The 11,802-nt window shown below is 68.6% G+C and overlaps 3 protein-coding genes across 3 annotated transcripts in view; 1 reads left to right on the top strand and 2 right to left on the bottom strand.

Moving 5' to 3' along the window:
* CHLNCDRAFT_58455 (hypothetical protein) overlaps window positions 1–4,777 on the bottom strand; it is a 6,026-nt gene extending 1,249 nt beyond the window's left edge. Inside the window, exons 1-16 of the mRNA XM_005845713.1 lie at window positions 4,438–4,777; window positions 4,174–4,322; window positions 3,970–4,043; window positions 3,592–3,738; window positions 3,280–3,374; window positions 2,937–3,092; window positions 2,594–2,736; window positions 2,232–2,403; window positions 1,962–2,036; window positions 1,631–1,800; window positions 1,334–1,518; window positions 1,095–1,151; window positions 817–958; window positions 619–709; window positions 334–408; window positions 42–198 (exon numbers count right to left, since the gene is read on the bottom strand). Of these exons, the coding sequence (XP_005845775.1) occupies window positions 42–198; window positions 334–408; window positions 619–709; window positions 817–958; window positions 1,095–1,151; window positions 1,334–1,518; window positions 1,631–1,800; window positions 1,962–2,036; window positions 2,232–2,403; window positions 2,594–2,736; window positions 2,937–3,092; window positions 3,280–3,374; window positions 3,592–3,738; window positions 3,970–4,043; window positions 4,174–4,322; window positions 4,438–4,705 (2,156 nt within the window). The 5' untranslated portion in view covers window positions 4,706–4,777. The remainder of the gene's footprint in view (window positions 1–41; window positions 199–333; window positions 409–618; window positions 710–816; window positions 959–1,094; window positions 1,152–1,333; window positions 1,519–1,630; window positions 1,801–1,961; window positions 2,037–2,231; window positions 2,404–2,593; window positions 2,737–2,936; window positions 3,093–3,279; window positions 3,375–3,591; window positions 3,739–3,969; window positions 4,044–4,173; window positions 4,323–4,437) is intronic.
* Window positions 4,778–5,076: 299 nt separating this feature from the next.
* On the top strand, window positions 5,077–8,276 carry CHLNCDRAFT_36347 (hypothetical protein; the record flags this gene model as incomplete). The annotated part of the gene is made up of 10 exons (XM_005845827.1): window positions 5,077–5,396; window positions 5,533–5,665; window positions 5,789–5,927; window positions 6,095–6,276; window positions 6,505–6,674; window positions 6,898–7,105; window positions 7,304–7,435; window positions 7,632–7,724; window positions 7,873–7,991; window positions 8,175–8,276. The coding sequence occupies exons 1-10, from the start codon at window positions 5,100–5,102 to the stop codon at window positions 8,274–8,276; spliced, it is 1,575 nt and encodes a 524-aa protein (XP_005845889.1). The 5' UTR covers window positions 5,077–5,099.
* Window positions 8,277–8,496: 220 nt separating this feature from the next.
* Window positions 8,497–11,802, bottom strand: part of CHLNCDRAFT_136444 (hypothetical protein) — a gene marked incomplete at both ends in the record, with an annotated part of 5,645 nt that continues 2,339 nt past the window's right edge. Inside the window, 6 exons of the mRNA XM_005845712.1 lie at window positions 8,497–8,714; window positions 8,832–9,389; window positions 9,905–10,278; window positions 10,392–10,704; window positions 10,864–11,012; window positions 11,212–11,321. Of these exons, the coding sequence (XP_005845774.1) occupies window positions 8,497–8,714; window positions 8,832–9,389; window positions 9,905–10,278; window positions 10,392–10,704; window positions 10,864–11,012; window positions 11,212–11,321 (1,722 nt within the window). The remainder of the gene's footprint in view (window positions 8,715–8,831; window positions 9,390–9,904; window positions 10,279–10,391; window positions 10,705–10,863; window positions 11,013–11,211; window positions 11,322–11,802) is intronic.

The following is an 11,802-nucleotide window of genomic DNA, read 5'->3' as shown; positions in this document are numbered from 1 at the left end:
CGAAAACCTTTGCCCCCCCCCCCCCCCGCCCCCAGCCTCACCAGCCGCTGTCGTTCTGCTCCGCGGCGTAGAAGCAGACCCACTGCGGGCGGCAGCGGAAGAGGACGCTGGAGTGGTGTATGCGCAGCTTGACCGCGGCAGCGCTGCCGCCTGCCGAGCGCACCAGGCGGTACACGGAGGCCCCGGTGTCAGCCTGGTCTGCAGGAGGTTGGGCAGAAGGGTGGGCAGGCGGGGGCAGGTCACAGTAGGTTGGGGCAGGTCGCGGCAGGCGGGCGCACGTGACACCAGGGGCACACGGGGCAGAGCAGGCACAGTAGGAAGGCGCACTCCCACCTGACAGCTTCACGGTAAGCTCTTCGGTCAGCTTGGCGGCGTTGATGAACATGCCGGCCGCGAGCGCCTTGCGCACTGCACAGGAAGAGGGGAGGGGCGCATCCTGTGGTCAGAGGCAGCGCGGACCCGGCACACCGCCAGAACAGCCTCGCCCAACGCACGCAGCCTCCGCAGCACAGCGGCTGGCATGGCCCCGCCCAGGCGGCAGCGTGCGCATCCTCCGCAGGGCACAAAAGGGTGGCAGGCGGCGTAGCGTGCCATAGCACATGCTGGCAGTCCACTCACCAGTCTCCAGCTCCTCATCATGGTCGAACGAGGTGGCACCTTCCAGGGCTGAAGCCTGCTTGATGCCCTGCCGCCGCAGATGGGCTTGCAGCTGCGGAGGCACAACCAGGGCAGCTCAGGGCAGGGGCTGGGCAGCTCGAGGCACGGGGCAGCCCGGCGCGGCCACGCCCCGGCGCCCCTCCAGACCCGGCGTCTCACCTGGTTGCGAATGTCGGCGGCCCGCAGCATGCTGCGGTGCATGACGTGGTTCTCTATCGCCCATTTCTTGCTGCGCCCGCTCTCCTCCCACCCCCGCCACACGTTCAGGTACGTCACGAGGTCCCCCTCGGCCACAGCAAACCTGTGCACCACGGGGGAGCGGCGGCGGCAGCCGAGGCTTGTATGTGCAGGGCTGTTTTGTGCTTTGTGCGCTGGCGCGCAGACGCGCACGCTGCGCGGAAAGCAGCACAGGGCAGCGCAGGCGGCTTCACGCCCACCTGGCCTTGGCCTCGTCCACCCCCCGCCGCCCTCCCGGCGCCCACACGCTTTGCACGCTCCACGGCACCAGCGCGCCAGCAACGTCCCGTTGGCTGCCCCAAGCGGCCCCGTCAATTTCCAGCCAGGGCAAATGCCGGCAAGGAACCGCACCTTAAACGCTCCCAAGGCAGGCAGCCCGGCAGGGTAACAGGGGCGGCAAGCCAGTTAAAAAAGAAGTACCAGGCTGTACCAGCTTCACCTGAGCATCGCCACCACCGTCAGCACCTTTGCCGTGCACCCCATCTGGCCGGCAGCCAGCAGCATGCGGGCAAGCACTGGGTCCAGAGGCAGGTCGGCCATCTGCGCGCCCAGCGGCCGCGCCAGGCGGGCGTCGCCGTCCAGCGCGCCCAGCGCGTGCAGCGACTCCAGCGCTCGGATCATGGTCTGCGAGAGGTGATGGTTGTGATGGCAGCGAGTGTGTGTGAGCAGCGGCAGGCAGCAACCCGGCATGGCAGGGCCTACGGCTGGCGGCGCCACCACCCAGCCAGCATGCCACCACCACGCCACCACCACGCCGCCCGGCCCGGCCTCCCAGCCACCCGCCGAGCCACCCGCTCGCCTCTGCGGGGGGCGGCGCCAGCCACTCAAAGTGCATGATGTTGTCTATGCCCAGAGACTTGAGCTGCAGCACGGTGCCAGACAGGTCGCTGCGCTGCATCTCGGGGACTGCGGGCGGGCGGCAGGGCAGAGGTCGAGCGTGTGTGTTGCGTTGCGGTGTGGTGTGGTGTAGTGTGGCTATGGTGGTCTTTGTGTGTGTGTGCGCTGTGGCATTGCACAAGGCGGAGCTCGGGAGTAGACCAGAACCCCTCGCTTGCATCCCACCCCACCTGTGGTGGCTGGTAGCTTCTGCTCAAAATCCCCCTCGGTGCACAGCCGCAGGCAGTGGCCCGGCCGCACGCGCCCTGCGGCCCCGAGCCCGCAGCCAGAGCGTGTGTCAGCAGGCTGCCGCATGCTTCACAGTATGGGCCGCCCCGCCGCAGCAGCAGCTGGCCTTCTCCTCCTCCTGAGCAGCAGCAGCTGGCCCTTTCCTCAGCAGCAGCAGCAGCGGCGGCAGCAGCAGCGGCAGCAGCAGCGCCCAGCCCCAGGCAGAGCCCCACCTGCCCGCCCCGCGCGCTGCGCCGCGCTGGCCTTGCTGATGGGCGCGATCAGCAGGCTCTCCAGACCCGTCAGCGGGTTGTAGCAGCGCTGCTTGGCGAAGCAGGAGTCTATGACGTACACGGTGCCCTCCAGGGTCACCGATGTCTCGGCTATGTTGGTGGCAACAACCACCTGCGGCACAGGGGGCCAAGGCAGCCCGGGCGGGCGTGTGGCGCATAGGTGCCGTCAGTGGGTTCTGCCAGCGGCGCGGGGCTGCCACGGCGCAACCTGGGACCCACAGCCCGGGATGGCATCAGGCTTGTAGCACACAACTGCCCGGCGCCCGGCGGCAGCCATGCCGCGCACAGCCCGGCACCCTCACCTTGCGCACGCCGCGCGGCGCGGGCTCAAACACGCCCAGCTGGTGCGCCGCGGGCAGCCCCGCGTACAGCGCCACGGCCTGCATCCTCAGCTTGAGCCTGCTGCGCTGCAGGCGCCGCCCCTCCTCATCCAGCAGCTTGACGGCTACGGCCAACGAGCGCAGGGGCGGGGGACAGGTGAGGCGGCGGCTGCCCCCACCGGTGCCCAGGCGCAGCAACGCCTTGCGCACGATGCACCAGCCGCACGTGTGGGTTGCATGGCTCGCACACCCCAGCGCCGAGCGCCGCCGCGGCAGCCGCACCGGGCAGCGGAAGGAATACCGCGACAGCCCGCCCCAGGCTCACCGGCCTCGCACTCGTCCTGGCCCGTCAGGAAGATGAGGATGTCCCCCGGCAGGTCCTCCCTGTGGATGTTGACAGCCGTCTCCACCGCCGCCTGTATATAGTCCGAGGCAGGCGCCTCCAAGTAGTGCACCTGCACGTTGTGGGTGCGCCCCTCCACTGCAGGCAGGCAGGCATGCGGCCGGGCAGGTGGAGCACGGCAGGGGGCATGAGCGTGCGGCGCCAGGAGCTGGAACAGGCAGCCGGAGGGAGGCGTGGCGAGGAGGATGCAGCCGCCTGGGAGCTGGGCACAGGCGGAGCAGGCGCGGCTCGGCGGGGGCGGGCAAGCACGGGCGTGCAGGCGCACCCGACAGGAGCGCGGGGCTGCGGCTGGGCGCCGCCCCCTGCTGCACCCCCTCGGCGTGGGCCCTGGGCCGCCGCACGTTGCTAGTGTCAAAAAACCTGCGAGGAGCCAGGGAAGGAGAAAGAATGGAATCAGCAAGCAAGACCGCGAGTGAGCTCCCGCCTAGGCTTCCCTCCAAGGCCACCGACTGCATTCTGGTTCCTCCTGCCCTCCCTACCCTCCTCCTGCCCCACACACACACGCCCACACATACGCACACGACGACTACCACCAGCACCGCCACCACACCACCACCACCCCCTCCTCCACACCCACCTGGCCATCTTCTCCGCCTCGATGGTTGAGGAGGAGATGATGACACGCAGGTCGGGGCGCCGCCGCTGGATCTTCTTCAGCAGGCCCAGCAGCACGTCGGTGGCCAGGCTGCGCTCGTGCGCCTCGTCCACCATCACGCAGCTGTACCTGTGGTACCGCAAGGGGGCAAACGCAGTGCTGGGAACCTGGCCGGACCCTCCACATACACGCATCCACACAAACCACACACACAAACACATGGCCACTGCCACCATCGACCCTGCCCATCCCCCACTTGAGCAGCACCGGGTCGTCCACTCGGCACTACCACCGCCACCACACACTGTCGCTGCTTGAACGAAGAAGAAAGAAAGGGCACACGGGCCGCCCCCGGCTCACTTGAGCAGCAGCGGGTCGTCCATCATCTCCCGCAGCAGCACGCCGTCTGTGCAGAACCGCACCCGCGTCACGCCCTGCACACAACAGCATGCGTGCAGCCACAGCGGGGCGCCACACGGTCGGGGCTGGCACCTGGCTGGCGCGCCATCACCCCCCAGCCAGCCAGGCAGCCAGCCAGCCTCGACACAGCCTCCGCCCACCCACCGGCGTGGACACGTCTTCAAAGCGGATGGAGTAGCCCACATCCTGGCCCAGGCGGCACCCCATCTCCTCTGCCACCCGGGAGGCCACCGTCATGGCCGCCACGCGGCGAGGCTGCGTGCACGCCACCAACTTACCGCCCTGCGTCCAGCCTGCGGCACGGCAGGCGGCACGGCGTCGCGGGCTGCTGCCGCGCTTGCCACGCCTCCTGGCACTCCGCCTCCCTCCTCCCGTCCCGCCCTCCCTGGACTGCAAACCTCGGCCCACCTGCTTCATGCAGGTACTGCGGGACCTGGGTGGTCTTGCCGCTGCCCGTCTCGCCCACCACCACCGTGGTGGCGTGCCCCTCCACTAGATACAGCAGCTCCGTGCGGTGCGCATAGATGGGCAGCCGCCGCCGCTGCTCCGAAATGGCCAGCCGCTCATTCTTGTTGAACACAGGCGCGGCGCCCGCCCCGCCAGCGTCGCGATCGACGTCGAAGGCCAGGCCGAAGGCGGAGGCGGACTGCTGGCCGGGCCGCAGAAAGCTGGTCATGGCCGCGGTGCCGCTGCCGCCGCTGCTGCCGGCCGCCGCTGGCCTGTCCGCTGCGGGTGCTCGCTGCCTGCCGCCGGGCTCCGAAGCGATCTCCCACCGAGCCCGTGCCTAGCAGACGCCCCTCAAGGGCGCAGGCGAGTGTGGAAGTCTGCAGAGAACGGTGATCGTCGGCAAGACGTGGTTACTGGAGTGTAGCGCTAGCTTGGATGGCTGGGACACCAGAGTACATGCTCAATTTTGTCCCAGTCGTGCTCAACTTTGGCAGAACTTCGCCTCTGCCACCTGGCCGCCGCCACGCAAGCCTCGATCAAACAATGGTTGATGAAACAGCCGATGACGACTGCCAAATAGATCTAAACAAGGATCGCACTGGTTCGCAGCAGCGCCGCAGTGCATGCAGTCGCATACAGCTGCCACTGAAATGAGCAGCACCGCGGGAGCGGCAGCATGCAGCACGGTCGCTGGGGCATGCAGCTGCCCAAGGACACGCGCATTGCGCCCCAGGCGGGCGGGCGCCGCCCCAACCCGCCGGTCGGTGGCGGCGGCCGGCGAGGGACGAAGCGCCAACCGGGCCAAGTGGGCCGCTAGCGACCTCGCCGGCAATGGCGCTGCCGCTGCGGCGGCAGCCGTGCTAGAATCGCCTGCGCAGCTGGAGCAGCAGGAGGGGCCGCAGCTTGATGCATCTGAGCTGGTGCGCTGCTGCCGGCATGCCGCCAGCCAGGCCGCCCTTATCGCTCATCTGCCCACCCAGGAGACGGATCAGCACCCCATGCAGCGCCCTGTTCTTCCTGCTGGTAACCTGCTCCCCCGTGCTGCCATCACTACAGGTGTGGTCTGCGGCAGACGATGGGCGGTCTCTGTTTGCCGACATCGACCGCCTGGTGCATACAAACTTGAGGCGTGTGCAGCAGGCGATGCGGCGGCACCGCATCGGCCCCCACCACTTTGCGGGCAGCACAGGTGGGCGGGCGGGCGGGCAGCTGTGCAGCCGGGCGGGCTCAGCAGGCCGCCGCCTGCCTCCGTTCGCTTGCCCACTACTCGACCTCTGCCCTTCCCCTACCTCACATGATCCCCTCCCTGCAGGCTACGGGCATGGCGACTTGGGCCGTGCCGCGCTGGACGAGGTGGTGGCAGAGGTGATGGGCGCAGAGGCGGCGGCGGTGCGCATCCAGTTTGTGTCGGGAACCCACGCCATCAGCAGCGCGCTGTTTGGCTGCCTCAGGTGCCGGCAGGCGGCCGCGCGCCTGCCCGCCTGCCTGCTCCTCCTGCCTGGCTGCCTGGCTAGGCAGCCTGCCTGTCGGCTGCTCCCTGTGGCTCCTGCTGCCAGCACAGCCTGCTGCTGCAGCCCGTTTCAACCGCTGCCGCCTCTGCCTGCCCGCCCGCCTGCAGGCCGGGCGACGAGCTGCTGGCGGTGGCAGGCAGCCCGTACGACACTCTTGAAGAAGTGATTGGGCTGCGTGGCACGCCCAGCATCGGCAGCCTGGCCGACTTTGGAGTGTCCTACCGCAAGCTTGACCTGGCGCCCAGCGGCAGCATCGACTGGGAGGCGCTCGCCTCTGCTGTGCGGCCAGGTGGGTGGCACCCAGGGGGCGCTGCGGCTGGCTGGCGGGGCTGGCCGCGCTGCATGTGTGGCCAGCCGCATGGAGGGCAGGGCAGCGGGTGCGGCAAGAGCAGGCACGTGGGACTTGAAACCGCCCCCTGGGTCACCGCCCTGCACACCTACCCTGCGCCACGAATGCCCCCGGTAACCGCCACGCGCACCCACCCGCCCACCACCACCACCGTCGCCGCCGCCGCAGAAACCAAGGTGGCGCTGGTGCAGCGCTCCTGCGGCTACGCGCTGCGCCCCACGCTGGGCATCGACGAGATCCAGCGGGCGGTGGCGGCCATTAAGGCGCAGAACCCGCGGGTCATCGTAGCCGTGGACAACTGCTATGGCGAGTTCACCGATGACAGGGAGCCGCCCGCGGTGAGGCCCCGTCCACCCGCGGCGCAGCCCTGCCGCTGCTGCCGCCCTGTTGCCGGCATGATGGTCTGCTGGCGCCCAATCCCGACCCACCTCTGCCTGCACCTCCACACGCTCGCTGGCACGTCGACCACCCATAGCAGCAGCACGCACATACGCTCAGGCACCCACTCCTTATCCCTCCCCACCCCCCCACACCCACACACACACCACACCATTCCTCCAGGTGGGCGCCGACCTGTGCATGGGCTCGCTGATCAAGAACGGCGGCGGCACCATCGTCAGCGGCGGCGGCTACGTGGCGGGGCGGGCCAACCTGGTGGAGCGGGCGCTGGCGCGCCTGACGGCGCCCGGCATCGGCAGCGATGCAGGCTGCGTGCCGGGGGAGACGCTGCGCCTCATGTTCCAAGGCGAGCGACGGCAGGGAGGAGGGGGTGGTGCGTGTGGTGCACGGTGGTGACGGTTGTGGCAGTGGTGGCAGCGGTGGTGGCAGGGAGGGGCGTGGGAGCTGGGCCCTGCACCGGGGGTGCAGGGCGGCGGCCAACCCTCGTTGACTGGTCCGGCCATCCGTCCGGCCACCCGGAGCGCCAGCCACGCCCAACTCTGCCCTTGGCCGGACCACCCGCCTGCAGGCCTGTGGCTGGCGCCCCAGATGGTGGGCGAGGCGCTCAAGGGCGGCCGCCTGGCGGCGCAGGTGCTGGGGAGGGAGGGGTACCAGGTCACGCCCGCGCCAGGACCGTGCACCCCCTGGTCCTTCATCACAGGTGGGTGGCGCCGCCAGCCGGCCGGCAGCTTCCCTTGCAGAGGGGCAGGTATCACCAGGTATTACCCAGGTATTCTGGCCCAGGCGGCCAGGGTCTGCAGCCCCGCAGGCAGCCTGCGCCGCACCACTGTCTTGCCGGCCGCTGGCGCTGAGTCTGGTTCTTGGCTCGCCGCTGGCTTCTTGCTCCCTTGTCGCAGCCGTGGAGCTGGGCAGCAAGGAGCGCATGGTGGCCTTCTGCCGCGCGGTGCAGCAGTGCTGCCCCATCGGCTCGTACATCCAGCCCGTGCCAGGTGGGCTGGCGGCGTGGGGCTGCTGGCTACGCGCTGTGCAGGCAGGGGCAGACGGGGCTCACGGGAGGCCGTGATCCCCTACTTGGGTGCCCCACTGGCCCGCCCGCCCGTTCACTGCCACGTCGCCTGCCGCCGCTGCCTGTCGCAGGCGTGACGCCAGGTTACGGTGACGAAGTCATCTTTGCTGACGGCACCTTCATCGACGGCTCCACCGCGGAGCTGAGCGCCGACGGGCCCATCCGCCCGCCGTACGTGGTGTACTGCCAGGTACTGCTGCACTGCAGTAAGCACTGCTGCTGTTCAGCAGTTGTACTGCTTTACGGCATCCCATGCGCTGCCCGTGGCGACTGCGCACGCTGGTTGCCAGTGCGCTGGGCTGCGGTTTTGGTTGTGGTTTTGGTGCGCTGAAAGGAGCAGGAGGGCCTGCTCTGCGTGGCATGCTGGCTGCAGGGGGGCACCCACTGGACCCACTGGGCGCATGTGCTGGAATCGGCGGTGACGGCGATGCGGCAGGCAGACGCGGCGGCGGCAGCCCAGACCAACCAGGGTTGACCCGGGCCATGTATTGCCACATTTCATTCCACTTGCAATGCCATTCCCTCATTTCCGCTTTCTCGCCCAATCTTTACAAGTCAACCAGCATATATATGCAGATTGGAGGGCAGGTGACAACAGATGAACAACACGCGAGAACTGTGCAGATCTGCTAGGTGAAGCATGCAGGTCGGGTCAACGGCAACAGCTAGCCATCCAGCAAGAGCTTTGAGGAGGTTCAGGCAGCAAAGAAAGTCTGTGCAAATGAGACGCCGGCGCGGCAGACGGGGCACAGCGGCTGCTTGGAGGCCATGAGGCCGTCGGCGCAGCCGCGGCACAAGGCGATGTGGCCGCAGGGGATCAGCACTACGCCTCGCCGCTCCTCCCAGCAAACGATGCACTCCCAGCTGTCTGACTCGCCTTGCCCAGCGTCGCCCGCATCAGCAGGAGTGGGCGCTGGAGTCGGGGCGGGGGCAGGGGCAGGAGCGTCTTGCGGCGGCGTGGGAGGAGCAGGCGTGGCCGGCACTGGCACCGCCGAGGAAGCCGGCGGGGTGCCTGGCTGGCTGTGGCCACCGGCGGCGCTCCAGCTGCTGCTGGCGCCGCCACCGACTGCCACCGGCGCTTCAACATGCAGCGGTTGGACGCTGTCGGCCGGCGCCTCCCGCTGATAGGCTGTCGGCGAGGCTGCGCCGCCGTCCTGCCAGCCAAACTCGCTGGGAAGCTCTGCCGCTGCATGGGGTGGCAGCATGGCCTCCAGGATGTCGCTCAGGGAAGGCAGCTGCGGGAGAGGCAGCAGCACAGGTGGCGGGGGCGGGGCCACTGCGTGCGCCACCACTGGCGGTGGTACGGCTGCGGCTGTGGCTGGCGCGGACAGGATGGCGTCTGCCGTCGCCTCCTCAGCTTCCGCATTGTCGTCGGCGCTGGCCGAGTTGTTGGCTGGGCCGGCCTCGCCGCTGGCATCTGCCGGCGACGGCACAGCCGCAGCGTCTGCTGCTGGATGCCCAGCGGGGCCAGCCGCGGATGCGCCTGGCTCAGAGATCGCGGCAGGGTCTGCCGGTGCTGCTGCCTCGGCCTGGGCAGCCACAGCGCTGCTGCTGGCTACCTGGGATGCATCGCCCTCAGTCGGACGCTCTGCAGGGGAGGGGGCTGTCTTCGCACCCCGCTGGCGCCGTGCAGAAGCACGCTGCTCATTGGCTGTCTCAATCTCTGCTGCACTGGGCGCCGGGATGTCCTGCTGCTTGCCACCAGGCTGGTGGGCAGGAGGTCTGCTGCTAGCTTCTCCTGTGCTGCTGGATGAGGTGACAGGCCCGGTGGATGAGCCAGTGGAGGTGGGCCGCGGCTGTGAGGCTCTCCCACCACGGCCATCCGTGGCTGACGCTGCTCCCTTGTGGCTGCTCCCCTGCTTGCGACGGTGTGCATGCTGACGCTGGGCATGGGCTGCCTGCCTGACCTGCTGGGCACGCCTCGCCTTGGCACGCAGGCGCTGTTGCCTGCTCATGTACAGCCGTACCGCCTGCCAGCCTGCACCAGGACGCTCGTGTCAAACGTTGAGCGGCAAGGGAGCACATAAGAGGCAGCAGGCAGCGGCCGCAGCGCAGGGCACGGGCTGAGTGGAAAGCAGCAGCCTGGAGCACCCTCAAGCCCACCTGCCAGGGGGGCGGCGAGGAGGCCCAGCGCCGCCAGCGCATTGGCCAGATGGCTGGCTGGCACGTCTGGCTCCTCCTCCCACACGTCTGCCTCGCAGAAACCCTCCTCCTCCTCATACCCAGCTGGCTCTGCCCTCCCCAGCCCGCAGCTGCCGGTGGCGGCAGGATCCACCAGGTGTGCCGCCTGTGCCAGTGCCGTCTCGGCCACAGGGTCGGCATACTGGGCGGCATCCACCCAGGGCGTGCTGGCCAGGCGCTCGGCGGCGGCCGCCGCCAGCTGGCGCCCCACCCCCTGCGCGCCGCTGCCGGGCAGGCGCCGACTCTCGAAGCCGTGCAGGCCGCGCAGGCCGGGGTGACCGCGCAGGAATCCCCACCTGCATGCATTGCACAGTGGAAGGGCGTGTGAAGGAGCAGGAGGAGTTGGAGTTGGGTAAAGTGCTTCTCAACAGCTCAAATAACGCCGACAGCTGGCTGCCGGCTCGCGCACCTGATGATGGGGCTTGCCAGCATGGCCTGGGGCTTGTTGTCCTGGTGCAGCGGGCCCAGCAGGCTCCTCTCGGCACGCTGGCACTCCTCGCTGGCCGCCAGCCGCGCTTCGGAGGGCATGCTGAAGCTGTCGTATCGGGTGTGCTTGGTAACGCAGTCCTCTCCCGCCAGGCCCACGGTCACAGACAGCAGCAGCTCTTCATGCTCGACATAGCCCGGCAGGCTGCCAGTCAGCATGCGCCACAGCGGCATGGCCTTGGGGGCGCTGCAGACCAGCATCTCGTCAAAGCTCTCGGGCCAGGCGCACAGCCAGCCTGCAGGAAGGCAGCAGCAAGCAGCAACTTCAGCAGGTCCAGGATCTGGCTGGTGCTGGCAAGCCGCGCCGGAAGCCGCATGTGCCGGCAAGGGCAACAGGCGGGCTGTGCAACAGGCGGGCTGGGCTGCTTGTCTTGCAGCGCCGCATCCTCACTCACTTGCGTTCCAGCCCGTCGCGCCCGAGCCCGTTCCCGGCTGTACAACGAAGGACACATTGAACACCAACTCTTGGCCGCAGTGCTCTGGCGGCGCCCACAGGCGCACGCCGAAAGCCACATCCTTGTGCAAGGCCTGGACGATAGGATACCTGCAGGCGTCAGGCAGGACAGCGGCGGCGGCAGCGGCAGCCATGGTTCCAGTCAGCCGCCACCTCGGCGTCGCCTTTGCCTGGCCTTGCTGATCAGCACTTGCTGATCAGCAAGCGCTCGCATTCATGAATGCGAGCGCTCTTAGTAGTGGACGGGCTTGTCTGAAAGTCCCTGCCTGAGCTCAGGGCGCTCGCTCACCAGGCATACCCCGCCGCGACGAATGCCCTGGACTCGGCGTGGTGCCACTGGGGCTCTTCGGGTGTGGAAATGTATTCGCTGATGTCGAACCACAGCTTGGGCACCGCCCACTGCACATCACGGCAGGACGAATCCAGTGCTTGCTTGCTTGTGTGGGCTTAAAGTCTGGTAAAGCAAGAACTAGCTTGCAACATAGACTCCCCGCCGAAACGGGACGGGAACCGGGCGAAAGCAGAGAAAGCAATAAAACAGGGGTGGAGCAAGGCGACATGCAACGCAAGCAGCTGACAGGGCACGCATCGAAACGTGTGTATGACTGGCAAAGTGGCATGGCGCATTGGGGAGAAACGCAACGGTACGGGAGCATGGGCTGGCCAAACGGCAGTGCGGAACGCTAGGTCACTAGAAAAGCAGGGAAAGGCGCACTATGTATGCAATGAGGGCAGCCCCGGCTCGGGGCCGTTGAGAAAGCAGTGGGCGGGAGGGGGGAGGCCCCGGTGTGGGCGGGCCCCATCGAGGGGGGATGGGGCGCGCAAGCGGCCAGATGGGGCGGGGCGCGGGCGGCAGTGGAGTCCTGCGGCTGGGTGGGAT

The sequence above is a fragment of the Chlorella variabilis genome (genome assembly GCF_000147415.1).
Source record: "Chlorella variabilis unplaced genomic scaffold CHLNCscaffold_16, whole genome shotgun sequence".
Taxonomy (NCBI): Eukaryota; Viridiplantae; Chlorophyta; class Trebouxiophyceae; order Chlorellales; family Chlorellaceae; genus Chlorella; species Chlorella variabilis.
Note: the sequence above shows the minus strand (reverse complement) of the source record. Positions and strands in the feature narration are given on the sequence as shown.